This window comes from Pagrus major, chromosome 18 (assembly GCF_040436345.1).
Source record: "Pagrus major chromosome 18, Pma_NU_1.0".
Taxonomy (NCBI): domain Eukaryota; kingdom Metazoa; phylum Chordata; class Actinopteri; order Spariformes; family Sparidae; genus Pagrus; species Pagrus major.
The window spans coordinates 22,563,856-22,586,337 of NC_133232.1; the positions used below are offsets into that span (position 1 = coordinate 22,563,856).

A 22,482-nucleotide genomic window follows, 5' to 3' on the forward strand; every position below is an offset into this window, starting at 1 on the left:
GCGGGCCGCATACACAGATCTGAAACACAAAAGGAGAATTCCAATCAAATGCCTTTCAGTTTCATCTACACCGGCACGTTTCCTGCATTGTTGCAATTCCTCGCCTTCGGTCCCTGAAAACAGGATGTGGCCTTCGTTAGGGAAGTTCCATCTTGTCAGAGCCGACATTGTTTGTTACTATCCTGAACAGCTGTGGCCTCAATCAGTCATCAGCGCCTTTCTCTAAGTGGTACAGACAACACAGGAGGAGCAGGTTACTCTACACCACCCCTGTGTGTTTCTCCATTGTTTGAACGCTCTCATTTCCGCCTTTGGTCTCTTTCTGCCCCCACTATTTTTCTTTGCTTTACGGTGATGTCAAATTTTAAGCTCATTTGCTCTCACCGCTACACACTTCTGTCCCTCTCTCCCAACACCAGCGCCAGCTCTCGTCCCGGTCAGCAGGGTTAAATCGTTGGCCAGAGTTCAGAGCGGTAAACTTTCTGGACAAAGTGTCTTTTAATGAGACATAAACAGACAAGGAACAATATCTTAAAGGTTCAGCCTTCCTTCCTTTGGCCACTGCCACTGACACGATGTCAAAAAGCAGCTCCACCCGAGCAGTCTATCCATAATAAATCACCAGGCCAGTGGTATAGATGACAGGTCGTGCCAACCAGCTGTCCAGGATTTTTTAAGGCGAATTCAATGAGAATTCAATAAACTGCTGGGCCCTGACATCTCCGTTTCCAGGAGGGAGAAACCTTCCCTTCACCTTTCATCATTCAGAGTCTCTGAGTGTGATTACAACAAGCTAAATATGTCAGAGATTGTTAGTTGTTGTTCCTCATTCGGCCTCATCCGGCTCTGCGGCAGACTGAAAATAATTTTGCATACTTCAGCTGGATTACTGCTGATGTCACTCAATGTGAAATCAGAAGTCACGAGTGAAAAATCACACTTTACAACCACAACATCCACCTCAACCTTGTCTGTTTCTCTTGACAACAAGGAGGAGACACCTGTAAGTGGATTAGACTCTGCAGACCTTTACTACGGAGAAATGACAGCGGAATATTAACACAACCGTGATGGAAAAGTCACAGCTAGGACACCACTAAGATGCACTCTTACTAACCAGAACAATTTCCTTCCTTGTGTGCAAAGCTCCGAATTGGTGGGATAAGTTATAGCAGAGTCAAAAGCCCCGGCATGAGAATTACTGCACAAAGTCTAAATAAGCATTGTTTCTCAGAGCACAACTGACGCACTTCCCTTTTAAGCTGTCTTCACATGGCGCCTGAGCTAAATTTGTGGGTTTCCTGATTCGGTGGCAGAAGTGAAACTCAAAGCGTAATCAGAGCAGACGTACGGGAAGCATAGGTACAAACAAAGAAGAAGGGGAGAGAGGCTCCTGGGACATGTGGTGTGACAGTAGCAACAGTCAATTTAGGGGATAGTGAAGGTGTAGGCACGGTGAATATAATTTGTTGTCAGTACTGTCAGGAGTTTTTTTTTTTTTTTTTTTTAGAAAAGTAAAAGGCTTTCAACAGTGTGTCTGTGTACAATTGGATGTGGCCAGCAGTTTCTTCTTCTATATATCAACAGAAGAAATGAAATATATTCCGGCATTCAATCAAAATTCAGCTTTATTTATATGTGCATTCATCTGTACAACAATGTATATTAAAAAACAGATTATCAACAAGAACTGTACACAAGAAAAATTGACACAAATGATTTACACAGCAGATCTGAATGAGTTTGAATTGACATCAGTTAAAAATTAAAGTGCCATTTGTAATTTTGAGCTAAACAGAAATCAGCCTTCTTGAAAAATAAAGATGGCACTGAGGATTGAGGGCCCTTTCGTATTTATGGGAATTTGAAATCTGCCTCCTATACTCTCGGCAGCGTTTTCTTCCTCTTCCCGGACAGATGGGAGTCTAGTTCCGAGAATATGTCACACATCTTGGATCTAATGCTGCGGGGATCGTCGTCTTGCCGGCTGGACGCGGCGTCGCCAGGGGTCTGAGGGTGTTCTAGCATTTTGGAATGGAGTGCCCTTTTAATTTCTGATGTTAACCTTTTCCCCCAGCCAGGGGAGCATTTTGCTCCCTCAGATCTGCTCTGGTGTAGATCTGCTCAGCAGTAGCCGGCCGTGTCGCCCCCGGCCTGTTTCTCCCCCACCGTCTACGTGGTTCGCTTTTTTCTCTCTCGCTTCACATATCTGCAAAAGAGAAAGAGGATGAGAAAGCTGCAGAAGCTCAGAGAACAAGCACACAGGCATATTAACACGCACACAAACATGCACTGACTAATAAGTGAGCCTTGTAGAGATACAGGGGGAGTTCCGATTAGTTTGTAACATTAATTCTCTCTGCGTCGAGACCACTGATAGCAGAGGATGTATGTTTTGTTCTTTGTGGTTTGTGCACAGGGCCACGCATGTGTTCACGGGCCTCTGAAACACCACTGCTTTAGTGCTGATAGCAGGATCATGGTCCTCATGTATTCAAGTATGCCATTATCACTAAAGGTCGTGTAGATAGACCACCTGAGTCCCCAGACATGGCATTTACACACAAGAGGTGCTTAGAGATAAACTGTGGGAGCAATACAAGGTAGAAACAAAGTGCCTACTACTACTCTGTTGTTCAGTGTGCAACATCCACTCTGTCAGCGTCTCTGCCAATATTACACACCGCAGCCTGCTGGGTTTGTCAGCTTAAGTCCAAAACGGATAAAGAACAGATTGAGTGATATGGGGTAAAATTCTCTTAAATTCATACCTGCGAGTTCCTGGTCCAACATGTTGATGAAACTCTCGAGTTCACTCGTGTCTCCCAGCTTGGCTGCAGAAAGAGGAGAGAAAGAATTTGAGAAACTGTAGAAGAAAAAAAAAAAAAAACAGACAGCAGTGGAACATTTTTGTGGAGAAGTGCAGCTCAGTTCGATGGTATTTCCTTTGGACCAGAAGCTGGAAGCTAATCTAAGTCCCAGAATCACTATACAGACGGACAAAAAGTACATTTTCAGCTTCTTTACCACAAACTGAGATAAAGCTGGTGACACATTAACAGCTTGATGGATCAAAACAGGATCTCTATTGTTAATTTGGCCAAGGTTAAGTTCATCCAAAAAATTCAGTCATTAACTTCTCAGCTTCATGGTGATGAAACGTTGGGTGTAGTCCACAAAACATTTCTGGAGCTTCACAGCAAAACAGTGTTCTCCTAAACAACTGAAGTAGATGTGGACTTAATAAATGTGAAAAAAACAAAAACAAACATAAAATGGCTCCATATAGCTTGTCCTGGTGTAATTCAAGTCTCCAAAAGCCCAGAGATACAAAATTGGTTTGAAAAGACATTATTTAAACCCTTCAGTTTCTGCACTCACTTTAGACTAAGTGCACGCTAAGGCTTTTAGCTTGGCAGCTACAGTGAAGATTTTGGCTTAAGAGGAGTGTAAATAACATCTTTTAAAAACAATTTGGGATCTCAGGGCTTCCAGAGACTTCAATTACACTGAGACGAGCTGTATGGAGCCATTTTATCTGAAGTCCCCATTGACTTCAGTTGTTTAGGAGGGTGCCGAGATGCTGACTTTCCATCGGCATGAGGGTGATTACATGACAGAATTTTCGCTTTTGGGTAAACTTATCCTTTAAGGTATCCTGTGTAAACACAGACAGAGTGAATGACACCTCCTTGTCACCTCCTTGTTTTCATCCATTCAGATGTAACAGCAGTCTGTGTCATTCAAACACACCTGAGCCGGTCTCCCTGCGAAACATAACAGCACAAATAACCCCAGCAGGAGACTTGGAGAGGGGGGGGGGGGGGGGCTGAGACATCGCAGTCACAGCGGCAGGAGCTTTGTTGTGTAAAAACAAAAGAGCTCCAAGCCTAATGTAGAGGAGGCTTTTGTGTGGCTGTGATAGTGATCAGAGCAGAAGTGATAGTGATCACTGCAAGAACGAGGGGCTATCTGGATGGAGATCGGCTGATGGGAGTCTCTAGTACCTTTCGGTGCCAACGTTATCCCTGCTGTGTGAAGCTCCTCCTCGCTGGTGTTCAAACTGTTTCCCAAAGAAGCTTCGCTGCCTGGAGGGAGGGAGGTGAGGAGGGAGTGAGTGGAGATAATAAACAGAAAGCCGGCACATGCAAATGATCAACAACAGTTGCACATAATGATAATAACATGCAGTAAAGTGAAGGTAAACACGTGTTCGCCGTTAGTGACTCCTGAGTGCTTTTGAAACGTTAGGGGGCCAAAATACTTTCAATAATGAGGACACATGGGAGCAGAAAAACACACCGTCTTCTTTTATCTCATAACCGTCGACAAACGCACGACGGCTGCTCCAACAACAAAAAAAGACAATTACAGGAGATGGGTTATCCGTAATTGCAGTTCATTGCAGTACGCAGAGACGGTATTGTCATGAGCAAAAGAGCCACTTTATAGAAGTGTACAGGGATGTGTCCTCTTGTACCGCTAATTTCATGCAAATTAAAAGTGTCAAGCTGCAGTTGTTTGGGCTGATAAAGGGGAACCCATGGGGACTCCATACCACCTCACCCACCAGCAAATGATGCACTAAATAATGTCTTTTCTTCCCAGCGCTCTGAACAATCAGCAAATATTACCTCACGGTAACATTGCTCTACGGTGACAATCACTCACTGTAATCGGAGTCCTCGACTCCGCTGTCATCCCCCAGCCCCGTGCGGCTCTTGGCCTCTTGCAGGATGTGCTGGTACACGTGAGGTCTGCTCTGAGAGGGAGCCTTCATCTCCTCCACCACATCCTGGAACTCCTGCAGCAGCTCGCCCAGCTCGAGCTCCAAGTCTGCGGAAATTGTGACAGCAGAGAGAGAAACCACATTACTCCACTGAAGGAAAATGTTGAGATCCTCTCGGGTTGAGTAAAATAGAAGAAAATAACATTTTAAAGCCCTGATTTAAACAAACAAATATCTCAAAGATCTTTGATACATCTGAATATAAGAAATAACTTGGGGCATAAATATCTTCTGGGTGAGAATTAAATTTGATAAAAGCTAAAAGCCAAAAAAAACAAAAAAAAACTCTGCAGTTTATGTCAGTGGGTTGTATCAGATCACTTGAAAATAAACCTAATATCCCATGAGGCATATAAAACATCTAACAGCCTGTAAAAAGCACCTGCAAACTGTGATAAACAAATATTACATTTTAAGTCAAACTCCTCTGCTTTAGTCTGCAATGAAGCAACGGGCCATTTCTTGAATAAATGCAGAGGCAGTTTGGGATGAACACACCTAAATTTAACCATCGCACAGTTATTTCATTAGGCTAATATAAATATGACAGAGCTTTAACAGCAAATAGCTGCAGTAAAAAGCACAAATAAATTCAATGTTATGAAAGAATTCAGCCTTTAAGAAATAATGACACTTTTTTAAAAAGGGGGGGATATTAAAAGTATGAAAAAAACAACAAAAAAAACATGTAAAAGTGCTCCATTCTTCAGTGTAGCTTCAATTTGTATTAACGTGATGGGATGTATAAAAGGTATTAAGTAAGATGGTGTTTTAAGAGGTTAAATAAAGGTTACAGCCTCTCTTAAAGCCTTATGTTAGCTGTTAAAGGCCTATCAACGCATCATCCTTTAGTGTCTGGAGTTGTAGTCAGGACTTACCTGTGGAAATGTCTGAGGACATGTTGGAGCAGTGAAATAAAATACCACCAGGTCAGGTCGGCTGCTGTGTGTGTCTGAACGGTCACAAGCTGACAGCAGCTGCAGTTTATTATAAAGGCGCCTCCACACGGCAGAGCAGCCAATCATGTGTCAGAGAAACCTCAGAGGTCTGCTGTAACTGGAAAAAGTGGGCGGAAAGTTAAAAAGGAAAGCCATACGCAAATGACAGACCGAAATAAGCCGTTATGCAACTCAGACCGAGACTTTACACTTTTTTTCCCCCACCCCACAATGAGTTTAAATTAAGACTTTGTTTAGACTGTAGAAGTTACTCGTTGAGTGTGACTATTCAGGAGAGATTTATCCTGTTTTTGGCACAAGCAGCAATAGGATTTTACTGAGGACCTTAAAGAGTCATTCTGAGTTTGAGTGAAGCTTTACTGAAGAATTAAATTTATTTTCTAAAGGGCTTTGTCACACAGTGCAGGTCTGGTCATCCTAAAACTAATTTAAAAAAAATCTTTTTATATATTAGCCCATTTTATATTTAGATTAACTGAATAGTTGTGATTGATATTCCTGAGTGTGAATGAGACAACCTTGCTAAAATAAAAAAAAAGGTCACTTAAGTATAAAAAAGACTGAGGTCTCTAAATGTGTCCAAACCAAACTTTTAAATATGACAATTCTGCTGTTAGTGGCACAGTACTCTGCTCTGCCGACAGAGGCCCCTCACGGGCAATTTCTGTTCAGACTCCCACAGAACAGCTGTTCAAGTCCATGAGCCATATTATGCAATTTTCTGTGAAGTAGCTTTGCATGTTCACCAGTGGTAGAAGCAGTACTCTGATCCTTTACTCCAGTTAGTTATACCGCAGTGTAAATCACATCGACTTAAAAGGTGTCACAAGTGCTTGTTATGCAGAATATTATATTATATTGTTGGGATGTTATAGTCATATTTGCCAACCTTGACTCCTCAAAAGTAGGAAGGATTTCAAAACAAAAGAGGGCTTCTGGTGGTCCAACCCCTGAAAAACAGCATTTTGATGTCAAATAATTAGAATTTTACTTTAAAATCTCAGAAAACAACGCAGAATAATTCGCCCTCTCATGTAAACTCCCGTAAATATGTGACATAAAGTAATATTCATCACTTTTCATTCATTTATTCATTTTTTGACACTACCCTTCAGAGTCTGCGCATGCCACTGCCCTGTTTGTCACCCTTTTGATGGAGACTGACAGAAAAGTTGATGTGGCAGAATTTACAGCCCCTTTCCTTTAAAAATGTATGTGAGAAATGGGAAATGTTCTCTCCAGGGTCTGAAGTTTGTTTAAATATTCTTTCTCCTTGACAGTTTCTTGTCCGTCTCTCACTCACTGAGGAGGACGAGGCGCAGCAGTACAGCAGACTACACGCTGTCAAGAGGGTTGGCAAGTATGGTTATAGTTGACACAGGTGTACTGTAATTCTATTTACTTAATATACTGTTTCGCAGTTTAAAAAAGGTGCAATATGTAAGAATTGGCCACCTGTTGAGTCCATCCTCCAAACTGATGGGAGGGAACAGAGTAACCACTAACTGCCTCTAACTGTAGCTATTTAGCTCAGTCAGTGGTGCAGCTAGTGGTCCAGACTCGGAGCTTGGGGCGCTGGGAAAGGGTTGGTGTTGTTTACATTGCTAACACAGGAGCTTTGGACCACAGGGAGGAGAATTTTTTTTTTACTAAATTCTTACATATTGCACCTTTAAGCTGAAAAATCAGGTTTTACGACATTGTTTCAATCTAAAATCTAAAGTGACTAAAGCTGTCAGATAAATGTAATGAAATACAAAGTACAATTTTACCTTCTGAAATGTACTTCAAAATTGCACTTGAGTGGTTTAGCCGGATGTTCGTCTACAGAAGAAACTACAAGTCTATATACAGTATGTTCAGATGTGAATACAGCAAGAACAACGTTAATGTTATTTATACAGATTTGATCTCTCTGGACTGAAGAAAACAGCCGCAGAGGAAAAAATTATTCAGAAGCGGTTAAAACATTATGAGGTGGTTAAACAAACAAGTGGCAGGTGTGCTATTAAAAATGGATGTGTAAGCACATTTGGTATTAGCACATTAATCCTGCCCCACGTAGTTTACAGGATAGACATAACACATGCCTGATTGCTTACTCATTGTTTCTTTAGAAACGCATCAATTGCTCCAAATACATGTTGAACTCATTCAAGTAAACCTGTTGTTCTTCTGCCTTCTCTGGTGTCAGTCTGGCAAGCAAGGTAAGTGTTTGTAGGAGGGGCATGTAATGAATTATGCCTTCAGCTGTGCAGGTTTAGGTTGCTGCCTCTGTCCTCGGCATTCACTTGCTGCTGGGGAACTTGGGTAACATGTGTGAGGGCGATGGGCCATGGGACTCCTGATAATATGAGCTGGGCTGGACTACTGCAGGTCAGTGAGTCAAAAGCGATGCGAGGATTTTCCATTCTGTTGGTATCCAATTACTATCCGAGTGCATCGGATTTTTTAGATGATTATGAAATATGTAAATGCACTGAATGTGTGATAGGGCACCTGGAGAGGCACTCGAAGAGTTTTTGAGCAATTTGAAAACAGATACCCATTCAAAGAAACTTAAATATTAGAAGAAAAACAGATTTGTGAAAATGCTCAATTATATTCAAATGTGATTTTTTTTTTAAATGTCAAATACATGCTATGTTATTTGCTTTGTGTGTGTGTGTGTGTGTGTGTGTGTGTGTGTGTGTGTGTGTGTGTGTGTGTGTGTGTGTGTGTGTGTGTGTGTGTAATTGGTTGAAGATAAGTAAGAGGCATCACATTACCTTCATTGTGCAGTTGCCTGCTTTTAAAAGAGCTCACTGAGGCATGCAGTTTAAACCTTATCACCACCAGGGGAAAACCTCAATACCCTGTCAGTTTCAAGTGCAACAAAGAGTCTGTCAAGTCATAACCAAAATCAAAAATACAGCTGCTCTAAAAAGGTTTTCACAGTTTGTTTCCTCTCCCGTCAGAGTCTGCTGGTTGTGGTCCATCTCCGGCAGATCATATGCGATTCTGTCTGGTTTTCCATCCCGGAGGAACAGGAGCCTGGTATTCTGGTTGGGTCGCTTAGTGAACACTTTCCAGCTCCGTACCAGCTCCTGACCCAGGAGTATATGTGGATGGACAAAAACACTGGCAATTTCTACACCACTGAGCAAAAGATGGATCGCGAGGCCCTCTGCCCCGAGGAGACAAAAGCTGAGGAATGCATTATTCTACACAATGCTGTAGTGGGGCCCTCAGGAGACCTTATACAGTTTCCTGTGATCATAGAAGACATCAATGACAATGAGCCTCATTTCGAAAATAGTGAAATACACCTGAGGGTGTCTGAGGATGTCACTGTGGGGACCAGTTTCTTTTTGGATGACCAGGCTCAGGACAAGGATGTTGGACATAACGGCGAGCTGCATTACCACCTAGAGGACTCTGATGGAGTTTTCAGTTTAAAAGTTGAGGAAGATGGGAATGTCATCATGCTGGTCGTGCAAACAGCTCTGGATAGGGAGATACGAGACCTGTATCAGATGGCAGTGGTAGCCACTGACTGCGGCTCAGAGCCTTTAAGTGCCACAGCGGCTTTAATAGTAACAGTGACAGATGTGAATGACAACTGTCCAAGCTTTAGCTCTGACAGCCCCCGCAGTGTCACCATCCCCGGAGACTCCTCGAAGAACACGCTGGTTGCTCAGGTCAGGGCCACAGACCCAGATTCAGGCCCGAACGCTGCCATCGTTTACTCCCTCAGTCCCAAAGTCTCTGAGCGGGCCAAGAAGCTCTTTAGCCTCGACAGCCTCACTGGGTACATCAGACTAGCACAGGACCTCCAGAGTGACAACTCAGAGGAGCTGCTGTTAAAAGTGTTAGCGACCGGCCATCACTGCCCCCCAGCAGACACTCAGGTAACCGTATCCGTGCTCCCCAAGGCGAACCAAGAGCTGACGATCAAGATCGGGTTCATAGCGGAGCATCAAAACCAGACTATGGTGTTACCAGAGAACCAGCCCCCCACTGTCTTAGCCGTTTTAGAGCTCATGGGTGGCAGCAGCTTCAAAGGCTCATCTCTTGCCATCGACAGCGAAGGAGTGCCTTTCATTTTGAGCCTGCAGAATGGCAAATATCTGCTTTCCACATCAGAGCCTCTAGACTATGAGACGAGAAGTGAACATCATATTTCTTTGGTAGCGCATCGCAGATCATCAGATGGGAATGTGATCACTCAATCCAGGCGTTTGATCAGAGTGATGGTGGCAGATGTCAATGATAATGCCCCGCATTTCCTCCACACCCACTATCAGCTGGAGGTGGAGGAAAACAATCAGCCGGGGACAATGCTGCTGCAGGTCTCAGCTTCAGATGCAGACAGTGGATACAACAGCAAGGTGACCTACAGGTTGGACAAACGCACATCTGCCATCTTTAATATTGACCCCACGACAGGTCAACTGTCTGTATCAGCCTCTCTGGATAGGGAACAACAGGGCATACACAGCCTCCTTGTGTTTGCAAGAGATAGCGGCTCTCCTCCCTTGGAATCAGTTGCCACAGTATCCATTCGTGTTCTGGACCAGAATGACAATGCACCTGTTTTTCTCACCCCTCACTTCATATTTTTCATCCCTGAGAATGTACCACCGTTCGCCCAGGTGGGGGTGTTTGGGGTGACGGACCCAGACGAAGGGGAGAACGGGAACACAGAGTTGCATGTTGTAAACAGCAGTGGACCTTTTGTTGTGGATAACACTCAGGGGATACTGCGCACCACCACCGACTTGGACCGCGAGACAGAGGACCGCTACGAACTCTACCTGCTGGCCAGCGATCACGGACAGCCGGCCGCTTTGACTTCCACTGCCAGGATAACTATCTTTGTGGAGGACATCAATGACAACCAGCCGAAAGTGATCCTTCCCAGCAGCAATGCCTCATGTCTGACCATCTCTCCAGAAACCATCACAGGCACCATGATAACAAAGATCTATGCCATCGATGTGGACTCAGGACTGAATTCGGAGATTACGTACACTGTTGCGGCGCCAGAGCAAAACAGGTGCCCCTTCCAGGTGGATTCAAGGTCAGGGAACATCACCGTAGCTCAGCAACTTCTACACAAGGATCTGGGAATGCATCACCTGTTCATTGTGGTCAGAGATGGGGGGAAACCAACCCCGCTTTATACCACTGTCTGGGTGAATCTGTTGGTCAATGAGAGTGTGGAGCCCTGCCATTTGGACAGGGAGCCCACCTGGACAGGGACACCTGACTTGGTTCAAACCCCCTCAAAGGCCCCCATCTGTGAGGTGGAGGACACCAGATCTGCTCAGCCGATACTGTTAGTCGGCGTGGGCATGATGCTGGTATCGACATTTTTGCTCATGGTGACAGCTGTGTTATACCTGAAACTGAGGAGAAGGAGTGTACAGCAGAGCAAGAGGTGGCACGTTGAGGAGAATGAGATTCCGCTCAGGCTCAAAGACAAATATTACTCTGATGACTAACAGAACAAAGCAATGTGTGTAATCCTCACTCGCGCTGTGTCAAGGATGAAATCAGCCTGTGAATTAAAGTCATTCTGAATATTTGTCCAAGGCTTCCTGCATTTTAATAACCAAATTTGCTGAATTGTTCTGACACGCTGTGTACTCAAACATTTGTCAACAACAGAACTACACAATTCTGTGGAAATAAAGTTGAACCATTTTCTGATAAGGATCCCTGAGTTACCAGAAAAGCATATATCTGATAAGTGAGCTATTTCAACACGCTCAGACTTACTCCTAGTGCCTCAAAATTCTATGTACTCATTAAGTATACAGTATTATCCACATCAAGATAGAGCATGTCATAGCAAGGCATTGCAAAAATACCAGTATTACGGTCATCTTTAGGGGATTATTCTCTATGACCCCTGCAGCGAGAAGGAGGACTGAGGTAATGGCCCGCTAAGTTGATTGGGCCTTTCTCAGATTTCTGACTCTGAGTGATGGGGAGTCTAAAGTATTTAGACACACAAAAGGGGTTTAATGTTCCTTCGGTGGGGAGGTGATGAAAGTCTCTCAAGAAGCAGCTCTGAGACGACCACAGGAGGGCGGAGAGCAGCTGTGGACAGGTGAGAGACGGCAGAGGGAAGGCACACCACCATCTCAAGTCACCGCCTCACACCTGTTACCCAGTAGCTCTGCTTCTCACCCACGTCGCTGGATAGTACCCAAAAGGGCGGAAAACCCTACTGTACTGCACCCAGTAACCCAACACGCTTATTGTTTTGATGACAGATGTTCAGAGTGAAATCACGCTGTGTTCAAAAGAAATCTTTACAAAAGGCGGTCGCTCTCATGTGTTGCTGATACATTTGTATGCCGGGGAACAATTGAGATATCAAACCAGGTTAAGTGATGCATAAAGTATGAATGAGTCGGGATAAAATGTGTTTACAAAATCTCAACACATATTTACACAACGAGGGCAGGCTGATTGTTTCAGCTTTTAACAGTTTTTAATTTTTACGGCATCATAAACTATTGAGCGATCCTTTCAAGACAGACCTGCGTTAGAGGAGAGAAGGGAAGTCAGAGCCTGTGAAAAACACAATGTATAACAACCTGGTTAGTGGAGAACAAGGCTTGTATAACATGACTGGTGTTTCTCTGAGGATTTCTGAGCTAGCAGCTCGAAAAATAAATAATCTAATAGGGTTGTACTGTGAGACTTGTTACATTAGCTGAGAGGGGAAAAAGAACTCCGTAAGAAAAATGAGAAATTAAAGAAGCATTTTAAAAAAGGTGCACATGTAGTTTTGGGAAAGACATTTTAATCAGAGGGAAAGATCTTCCCGGACTGATTTTGTTGCGCCTAAACAAACTAACCAAACAAACTCTTTGTTTTCATGACTGATTAAACTAAATAAACAAACTGACCTTAAAGGACAACACAATTTCATACTGTTTACTTTGTTCATATTTGGCAGACCCTGCCACCTTACTAGCTTCAAACAGTGTTCTGGGGACCTTATTTTCCTCTGAGAACAGCTTGTTTATTCAGTTATGGAAAAGATAAATATCTAATTATACTAAATATAAAAATTCTGAATTTGAATTTCTTCTCCAAAACTACATAGTGCCAGTTTCGCATAAGGATACAACCTCATGTAAAGATAGTATATCAAGATGCTTCTTTAATTTGTTAAAACGTCTACAAATTGATATTAAAAACAGGCCTAAACCAGATGTTTTTGTTGTGGAGCATCATGTTAAGATGTGCCTCTAGACAAAGCTGACTTCTCTTCAAAGAAAAAAAAAAGAGCAGTGTTTGTTGCTGGATGAAACTCCCCGTGTGCCTACTACTGTACACATGCTGTGGCAGGAGAAAGCCTGCCATCTGCTGGGCACACATGAAGCCAAAAAATCTGGCTCTTTATTTCTGATATTTGGCCAGAGGGTGGAGATGAATCAGAGGACAGTCTCTCACTCCACCACCGTCAGGTCGCCTGAGATCAGTGATGTTTCCCTGCTGCCTGCTGCTCTGCTCTGCTCCACTCACAGCACATCTCATTTTAATCTGATTTTCTCTCTCTCAGGCTGCACATTTGATAGTGGGTTACAGGGTTGCGTGAGCTGACATGGCCAAAGAAACCAGCTGGCACCATCCCAAATACCTTGTGGATTACTTCTGAGATACACATCAGGGGTTTTATGATCACAGATAACATGACAATTCAGTCCAATTAAAATACCACTGATGTTTTTCTTATCAAAGGACCTGGCTGCGGTGATGCTGAGCAATACCTCTCATTGTCCCTCAACCATTCAGCATTAAAGGCACCATTGTGTTATCCACATGTTCATGGTCTGTCACTTTTTTTAAAAGGCACATTCCAGGACTGAATGGGCAGTGATACAAAGCTCTTATCATTTTGCCAGCTGGGACATTAGAACTTTCATTTTTCATTCTTGTATCTCAAACACTGCTGTCTTAAAGATAGTATCTGACAGGTTCTCAAGCCTGGCGGGCACAACCTGACTGTCCACAGGCTCATGCTGATGGTGTATCACTTCACTGTACATGGACATGCAGCATCTCATCATTCCCACAGACCATCTGCATGATTCATGAGCTGTTTCTCATTTGGTTTTATTTATCAGGCTGGAAATGCTGCCATGAGCCTTCTGAAACAAAAGGGCCTTGGCGATCCAGTGACTGTATATGCCCTAGAGTTTGGATACCCACCTCACAGAAGAGGAAAGTTAGTGTTTTCCGTGAACAAATAACTTCCCTTCTCCTGTATTTGCATAAGAGGCTGCAAGATGCTCTCTATATGCAAATATGCGTCAACAATGAACTCAAGGAAATTTCTGCAAGCGTCGAGAACCTTGACCTCCTCATTATTCTCCGCCTTGAAGTTCATTGAAAAGCGACATTGTTTCTTTAAGATTTCGCTCGCAGTCATCAGCGGGTCTGTCCATTGTTGGGGGGAACAGAAAGCGAGTTGAGATTGATATACGGGGGCCGAAGACAAGTGGCGCATATCATCAGCGGACCAGCTGCAGTACAGGCAGCAGCAGCAGCAGCAGAGCCAACAAGTTCCTGAACGCATCCTTCCAGACATGGGTAAGCAGCTCCAGCCACTTTACCTCTGTTAGCTTCTAGCGGATAGAGTACTTCTCCACATCAGATTTGCATTTTATTTGACGTGATTGCGCGCTGATATGAATGGGACCGACTGTGAAAGGGCATCAGGAGTTATTAAGTTTTTGTCAGTTTAGAGGTCGGCTACTCACCGGCTGATGCTCCACCGATATTATGAGATTTATTTCATGCTTGAGATGGCAGGACTGCTTTCAGAGGAGCCTTGTCGCATCTGCTTTCGGTCGCAATCTTTCTCAATTTTTAAAGAGCCGAACTTGGCCTCAGCTTGGCTTTTTTTTTTTTTCTTCTTTCCAACCAGAACGAGGCCTGTATTTTCATTTGTGTGTAGAGACTGTGAGCAGCGTTGATCCACAGGGCTCCAGACTGGTGATGTCATTAATTAGTTAATTGGTGCAAGGTGTATCTGATCTGATTTTTGTACATCCTGTTATCTACTTCTTCTTCTTGTGTTGACCAGGATTACTTTGCTCATAGAAATTTGTGCAATTTACCTAATTGACAGCCTTCTTCATCATGACATGATCCTGAAAATGTGTCTCTTATTTGCTAGTTTTCTCACAGTTTATCTTTTTAAACGCAAACTCTGACAGTTTGCCACACACACACACACACACACACACACACACACACACACACACACACACACACACACAGCCAACATGTAGATGTGTGCAATTAAAGAGCTATCTCTGTGCCCCTCCTGCCATCTGTGTTTACTGTAATGGTACCAGCTACAGTCTGTCTGCCTCCATTGTGCGTGTCCGTGTGGATGCACGCATGCAAGCGTGTAATGGCACACATGCACACAGTTGCATTGTTTGCTCATAGCTTTTGCTCTCTCCATCCTCTTCCAGCACAGACAGCTCCCAACTATTGCTTTCTTGTTCCCGTGTGTCTCTCCAGAAGGAAGTCTATGAGTGTGTGCATGTGTGTGTGTGTGTGTGTGTGTCTGTGTCTGTGTCAAGCATAGAGGTGCCTCTGGTCTTTGTTTGCTTGACATTGGTGGCCCTTGTACCCCCATGAAGCTGTGGGACAAAGACTGTTGTCTCTGCGGTCACAAAAGCAGCCTCTCTCTCGCTTTCACTTTGTCTCTCCTCTCTGTCCTCCCCCTTTTCTCACACTCCCCATGCTGCCTGCTGAATGGAGTCAGGGTGCGAGCTGGGGTCAGAGCAGACACATCCCCATGCCCTTGGCCCTTGGCACCCATTCAAACAGCACATGACTATTAGGGAGAGCTTTACCGAGGGAACCAAAGTGTTTGCAGCTGCAGCTCGATTAGTAGTGACACAGTAGCAAGAGCAAATTGTCTTTGAAAGGCTGTTTTCAAACGTTAAGATTGAATCTTAGTGTAATCTAGGTATGCAAATGGTTTTAGTTTCATGTGCCCAGATTTTGAGATATCCTTCAGCCTCCACTCTAACTGAAAGGAATGTCATGTGTTGTTCACACCATTTAAAAAAAAAAAAAAGAAAAATCCTGTTGTTCTGCATGATGCAGTGATAGCACCAGTACACTTTTTTTTCCTGGGACCTAGTTTTTATCAAAGAAACAGTCACTATTAAACAGTTGACACGTTCTATGAATTATTCAACATCTGGACTCAGAAGCTGAATGTTCCGAATCATTTTCTTGACGAATTTAATGGCGGTTCCACAGTAAATTTATCATCAAAAAAATTTGATAATCAATTCTCCAGTGTGAGGATTTGCCTCTTTTATCTGAATCTGACTATTTTGGACAAAACAAGTCTTTTGAAGATGTCACCTCGGGCTCTGAGAAGCTGTGGAAGACATTTAATCACCATTTCTGGACATTTTTAGGCTAAAGGAATAAGGAGTCATCAATAATGAAAGTTTTATTGTATTTGAAATCCTAGTCATGAGTCGCACAAACAAAATACCCATCGTCTACTTGTGGTGGAGGCTGAAATCTCACAGGGATATCTCAAAACCAGAGCAAATGCAACCACAACTATCTGCATGGTCATGACCAGAGTTAGAGGAATTCTGGTGTTTTTAAACCTGGGGCCCTTTTGTTTATTTATTTTTGTGCATAACTGACTTGGTCCAGTAGATTGCCTCAGCTGGCAACGGCAATTACCAACTCTGGTTTGGTAGAAATAAACCCTTAATCACCCAGGTAGATGTCAAAATATCAGGAGAGGAGTGAGAGAGAGGTCACATATTAAATAAGCAGCGGGGGAAAACAGAGTATAGAGCCAGAATAATTCCAGTGCAGTGAATTAAAGGTTTATTTAGAGGGGGTTGGAAGATGAACCAAGATGCTTTTGGTGGGTTTTATTCTGTATCTTGAGTTTGACTGAAGTGATAAAATGACTGTTATTGTAAAGGGATTTGTTTGTGGCTATAAAATAAGGATCTTAATCAAAACAAAAACATCCGTCTTTGTAAGGGTTCTTTTCATAATGTTGTCAGACACTTAGAATAACAATCTCAGTTCGGCAGTGACAAAAACAAGCTATTTAAGAAGACTGTCGAGGCGTGTCGTCGTGGCTGCCAGCTGAGGCGATCTACTGGACCGATTCCAAAACTTTTTGTTCTTGTTAGTCATTTATACACCAAAATATGTCATCATAGAACCCAGGATTAGAAAGACCAGAACTCCCCTTTAAGTGAGTATATTGTTTTTTTTATGATTTGGGTGAACTGACCTTTTTATAGGTTGCGGCACGTGTCAATATTAACTAAGTGGAAAGAGTAAGACAAGAAAATCTGCTGTGCGTAAATTGTATTTTGGTTCTTCCTACCAGTACTTCCTCTGTGCTGTCTGTCATAATGCATCAGCTAATTATGTGCCCTGACTTTCACGCTGCTGACTAACAGGTTGCTATGACTGCTGTATGCGCTGTTTGGGTGGGATACCATACTGCTCCCTGGTTGCCACACTGCTGTGTTTCTCTGGCATCGCCCTCTTCTGCGGTTGTGGACACCAGGCGCTCACGGAGACGGAGAGGCTCATCGAGACGTACTTTGCCCGTAACCTTCAGGACTACATCACCCTCGCCTACATGTGAGTGAACATTTCCATTATTTGAGTGACATCCTTCTAACCTAGCCATGGGATTTCTAGGGCTGTAGTCTCTATTCAGCAGATTTAGGTTCTTTGTAACCATGAATTTTGACTGTTTTCTTTCTCCTTTCCCTCCTTCTCCTCAGCATTCAATATTTCCAGTATGTCATCTACGGTTTGGCCTCCTTTTTCTTCCTCTACTGCATCGTGCTCTTGGCTGAGGGCTTCTACACCACAAGCGCTGCCAGGCAAACCTTTGGAGAGTTCAGGAGCACCATGTGTGGCCGCTGCCTCAGCTCCTCGGTGAGAGGGCCCAGAGTGGGACAAGTAAAGGGGATTGGAGAGATTGGATGGGATTAATACACATATCACTCCCTGGTGGGTGCTGAGCCGAAAATCTTAAAGCTGCTAAAAACCTTTGGGGACATGCAAAGATAAGCATACAGTTTGTGTTTGAGTGGTTGGAAGACGAGGAGGAAAACAGAGAGATAATAAGCTAATCAGAAAAAAAAGTAAATGTGGTCACTAAGTGAGTCACTGCTCATAAAAACGCTCTCTTAGATTACTTCTGTGTATCAGTTTATTATTATGATGCACCCTAATGCTCATTCCGCTCTCTCCTTGTACAGTTTATTGTGGTGACGTATGTACTAGCTGTGCTGTGGCTGATGGTGTTCGCCTTCTCGGCCCTGCCGGTCTACTTCTTCTACAACATGGATGCCACCTGCCACACCATTGATGTTCTGACTGAGACGCCAGCGAGTATCAACCAGCTGTGTGTTGATGCGAGGCAATATGGTAAAAATACATTTAATAATGTCAACCTGAAACTGGCTTATCACACAAATTGTATCCAGTTAAGAGATAAGTTTGGTGATTCTATATTTTTGAAAAAGACCAAAACCATGAATGAATTGTTCCTACCTGCAGCCTGTATCACCAGCGGTTACTCTTCTGTGCCATGAATCCATGTCGTTGTCCATAAACTATTAACAAAACTAAAGCTGAGTTCCAAATTGCATACAGCTGGGACTACTTGGACTACGAACATTGTGCCTTGAGCTTTGAACCCCTTGTTTATATATCTGTCACAGTCTGAAGCCCAAATTCTAAGTGAAAAGAAAACAATGTGATATGGAATGCAGTTAATAGGCTATTTGTCTGCGCTCTCTCTGTGATTGAGTCAATGTGACATATTTTGTAGGTCAGAATAGCCAGACAAGCATGCTGGCTTGCATACTGCAACATGCTACAGGATGCAGTATGAGATCCTGGTATTTTTGGCATACTGCATTTGACATATGCATTTGGACACACTAAATCTTCTTCTGGCACGCTAAACTATAGTATGGCAGTTTAGGTTTTGGAAGTGGCCAAAGAGTCTAAAGCACTCCCAGCAGCTCTTTGAAGCTGTATCTAGGCACAGATGCTAAATGCTAAAGACAGCAATGCTAATATGTTCACCACGCCAATGCCAACACGCAGAAAGACGTTTAGATGGTATAATGTTTACCATTTTTAACGTCTTACATTGGTGTGTTAGCATGTAAGCTTTTGCTATTAGTTAGCACTGCACACAAAGTACAGCTGAAGCTGATGGGAACGGCGTAAGTCTTGCAGGTATTTAAGAAAACTTGAACCATAACATTGGTCACACATATTGACCTGATGATGGCATGAGTTGAATGTGAAGGGATCACCAAAGTTATTAAAATGAATCTTGAGGGGAACATGAATGTTTGTAACAAATAGCGTAGCAATCCAGACAACATTACCATCCCCAGAGCCGGAGACCGTTGCTAACCAAACATAATTGTCACACAATGAGCCACACTGTTGCACTGGGTGACCTGTTCCTTCATTAACATGAACACGGCACTTCTTCAGACTGTCTTGATGATGTAAATACTAAGTGGGTTTCAAAAGCTCTTTTTATCCTTTGATTGTCTCTGCAATTAGAGATAGAACTGATGAGAGAACTCTGATGTTTAACAGGGCTCCTGCCGTGGAACGCAGTACCAGGGAAAGCTTGTGGTATAACTCTGTCCACTGTATGCAAGACCAGAGAGGTAAGAACAGGAAATTACTCAAGCTCTGCACTCATGTTCTACAATTTACCTGACATGAAATGAAGACGACATGTCATCACCATTAATGCAAATCTCCTCCTATCAGTACCAGATGACCTATGACCTCTACATTGCTGCCTTCGCCGGTGCAGGCATCACTCTCTTGGCTCTGGTGAGTGATTATGCTTCAGCCGGGGCCAATTTGGCTGCGCTCCCACAGTGGGGTACAATAGTGTTATGGCTCATGTGACTTAGTGACGCTCAAAGTGTAGGCAGCGAGGCATCTCAGGCCTCCATGACTGATGACTTTTGTACTATTGCTCTCTGTTCCTCTTTCTCAGCTGACACAAACATCATAATAATGCTGTAATGTCTGGTGGTTTTGCAGCCAGGCAAATGGTGCACCCATTATACTCGCATGCTCCATTACAGAAGCTGTTATATAGATTGTGTCTGCTCTCAAATTAGAAGTTGATCATATTTTCTTATATGCAGTATTTCAGTGTTGTGGATTTTGCTTCTTTTCACTTTTGTTCTGACACGTCCTGTCTCTGCTTGTACCTCCATAGCTCACCTATACTGTGTCAACCACCTATAACTTTGCGGTTCTGAGGTATCTGGGGAGAAAGGGCATAAGTGCACGGTGTTAGGCTCGCCAGCTTCCTGTCTGCTCTATCATTACTTCACCACCAACCTGGGGATCTAAAGGGATGGCAACAACTCTCTTTCCATATCAACTGCACAGAACCACCTGTGTTCACGGACTCTTAAAAATGTTGTCTTTATATTTTTACTTTTCTTGTTGAGAAGATTGTTATTGTTTTGTTTTTCTTCTTGTTTTTATGTGTGTGAGGTTTATCTGCTGTTTTTACATGCAGCAAGTCATCTTTCAATATTTCACGTCACCAAAACATTTTGTAAGTTAATGCTCTTGTTGCTTGCTGAGGTTAGTGTCTAAAATTCATCTATGCTTCCAGTTGCACTCAGAACACAAATAACACACCACTAAAAATTAACATATGTAAGAAATAAACCCCAAATTGCAACACATGTGCAGCTAAAATGCAGCTGTTACGGAGTATAGGGATTATAGGTTACCATGGTTACCATCCCTCACATCTGGTTGCCATGGTGGCAGACAAGCATGCATTTGCAGTCTCACGCTGACCTCAGGACTTTTCTCACGGGCTGGAGAAAAGCCTCAACAATGGAGTCATGCCCATTTTTAAAAGCTAGCCAATAAGGAGCCAGTGGTGGGGGCCACCTGCGCTACGAGTCTCTGCCAAGGGTTATATTACATGTCAAGGGAGGGGGTCCTACAGACAAAGAGAGGGTTAGACCTCTCTTGAGCCTCAATGCAGCTCTTCTGGGACAGCAACCACACACACAACAGCATCCACATGCTGCTGCATGACCCCCAGCTCCCTCTGAATAATGGAGACGATGGATTCAGTGACGAGACTGAAGGAATTTTAGATGATTTTGAATAGTTTCTTTCTGACAAAGGGACATACTTGTTTAGTTCTGATCTAGAAAGGTCTGAAATTGTTTCTCTCATAATTTTGAAATGGGAAAAGCACTAGGTGCTAACTTATTGAGTGACCTCGACCTAAAACACATTGTTGAGGTATGAGTCCCCCCTGCTGTTAATGCATGACTAAGGTACTTTTTAGAGATCGGACAGCTTTGTTTTGTCTCTAATTCTTTAGGAATTTTGTTGTAGTTATTGTATAACACACCTTTTTACTTACTGTAGCTGAATTTACTACTACTCTTACACTTACTTCTGGGTAATACTAACAAAACCTTTGCGACATAATAAGTAGATTATTCTATTTGGTTGAAGCTTTAACCAGCTGTGAGTGGTGGATTTGTCCAGCTGAAGCTGGCTGTTTGATGATTATTTTTTTTGTGTTGGAAAAATTTGATAATAAAAAGAATATTCTTTGAAGTATTTGTGCAGTGCGCCTCTGAAAATATTTGCTTGTTGTCTGTGAAAGTGTAGTGTGTGGTGTGGTGTCAGAGTGTTTAACTGGCGCTCCATCCTTGGCTTCCTGCCACATCCAGGGGGGCCAAGGTATTTTGTAAGGTGTTTTGTATTCTCTCCTCTTGTGTCCACAGGTGCACTGTTCCCTTCACTTGGCTGTGAACCAGGTGTATCTGAGGAAGCTGAGACACAGGGCGAAACAAGAGAGTAGAGGCCACAACCTGTTTGGGAGGCTGCAGAGAGACAGAGGAGGGATACTGTGCTCTCCGTACCCTGCAAACCCATCTGACATCTCCTGACAGTGCCTATAGCTTTAAAGGATCAGTACTTATTATGAGCTGGTCATCAAAATTATACTATTTTGTAGTGTTCCAGCTTATTGGTACAACTTGGCAGTACCTGTTAAACTAATTCCCTTCATTATTTGATGTTTTCATAAAAAAAACTGGTTATTTTGTGTTACATCTCAAGTTGTAAAATGGTAAAAATGCACTTGGGAACCGTTCAATATTTGGGCTTATTTCCCATGTTTTTCTGCATTTGACCAATGTCTATAGAACCTATACTTTCTCTGTATTCTCTTAAGTCAGAGACTTTAAAATATGTAGTTTGATAGGCAGACATGCTGAGAACTTTGTATTTGTTTCTGCCTGGGTGTAATTTCACAGTATGCGGTGCATGCTTGATATCCTTTTTAATGAAGGGGAAATAAACAGCGTTCACTGTCTCTCGGGTTTCCACACATACTTGGTCATTCAAAGACATTCAAGGTCTTGTGTGATGAAATTCGAACAAGGTGTGTTTTCGGGTAAAAATTGAAGACCTGTTTCACTTGTGCTCTTGCTGAGAAATGGTAATGCTTCATTCTAACCCTGAAACCCCCACCCCCATGCTGAAAATGGCTGCAGCAAGGTGGAGAGCTGAAGTATACTGATTAATTTGAGTGACCTATTTTGGTTTTAAAAATAGTTTTTGTTTTCAAACTTTAAAGTCAGTTCTAAAGCCCCACACTTT

At 43.1% G+C, this 22,482-nt stretch overlaps 3 protein-coding genes across 5 annotated transcripts; 2 read left to right on the top strand and 1 right to left on the bottom strand.

Annotated features, from left to right (window-relative positions):
* Nucleotides 1-1,610: 1,610 nt before the first annotated feature.
* Nucleotides 1,611-14,719, bottom strand: LOC141013763 (regulator of cell cycle RGCC). Its single transcript, XM_073487618.1, has 6 exons — nt 14,514-14,719; nt 5,668-5,845; nt 4,672-4,836; nt 4,008-4,088; nt 2,772-2,834; nt 1,611-2,209 (listed from the first exon to the last, which is right to left on the bottom strand). Exons 2-6 carry the CDS (start codon nt 5,687-5,689, stop codon nt 2,202-2,204), a joined length of 339 nt encoding a protein of 112 aa, XP_073343719.1. The 5' UTR covers nt 5,690-5,845; nt 14,514-14,719; the 3' UTR covers nt 1,611-2,201.
* pcdh20l (protocadherin 20-like) lies at nt 8,077-11,234 on the top strand. The gene is made up of 2 exons (XM_073486467.1): nt 8,077-8,124; nt 8,706-11,234. The coding sequence occupies exons 1-2, from the start codon at nt 8,077-8,079 to the stop codon at nt 11,232-11,234; spliced, it is 2,577 nt and encodes an 858-aa protein (XP_073342568.1).
* plp1a (proteolipid protein 1a) lies at nt 12,245-22,195 on the top strand. Of its 3 annotated transcripts, XM_073487617.1 has the most exons (8): nt 12,245-14,343; nt 17,226-17,412; nt 17,559-17,715; nt 18,042-18,210; nt 19,408-19,481; nt 19,588-19,653; nt 20,051-20,094; nt 21,603-21,727. In XM_073487617.1, exons 1-8 carry the CDS (start codon nt 14,340-14,342, stop codon nt 21,628-21,630), a joined length of 729 nt encoding a protein of 242 aa, XP_073343718.1. In that variant the 5' UTR covers nt 12,245-14,339; the 3' UTR covers nt 21,631-21,727. The 3 variants fall into 3 exon arrangements, with proteins under 3 accessions (XP_073343718.1, XP_073343716.1, XP_073343717.1); XM_073487615.1 differs by lacking the exon at nt 20,051-20,094 and having other exon boundaries at nt 21,603-22,195; XM_073487616.1 differs by lacking the exon at nt 21,603-21,727 and having other exon boundaries at nt 12,246-14,343; nt 20,051-21,426.
* The last annotated feature ends 287 nt before the right edge of the window (nt 22,196-22,482 follow it).

Excerpts from the sequence above, each read along its gene's own strand:
- LOC141013763 (XM_073487618.1), bottom strand. The coding sequence starts at position 5,689 with ATGTCCTCAGACATTTCCACAG. Across the intron at positions 4,089-4,671 it reads AGTCGAGGACTCCGATTACA|GCAGCGAAGCTTCTTTGGGA; the intron begins GTGAGTGATTGT and ends CCCTCCCTCCAG. Across the intron at positions 2,835-4,007 it reads GATAACGTTGGCACCGAAAG|CCAAGCTGGGAGACACGAGT; the intron begins GTACTAGAGACT and ends CTCTTTCTGCAG.
- pcdh20l (XM_073486467.1), top strand. The coding sequence starts at position 8,077 with ATGGGCCATGGGACTCCTGATAATATGAGCTGGGCTGGACTACTGCAG. Across the intron at positions 8,125-8,705 it reads GCTGGGCTGGACTACTGCAG|AGTCTGCTGGTTGTGGTCCA; the intron begins GTCAGTGAGTCA and ends CTCTCCCGTCAG.
- plp1a (XM_073487615.1), top strand. Across the intron at positions 17,413-17,558 it reads TACATCACCCTCGCCTACAT|CATTCAATATTTCCAGTATG; the intron begins GTGAGTGAACAT and ends CCTTCTCCTCAG. Across the intron at positions 18,211-19,407 it reads TGTTGATGCGAGGCAATATG|GGCTCCTGCCGTGGAACGCA; the intron begins GTAAAAATACAT and ends GATGTTTAACAG.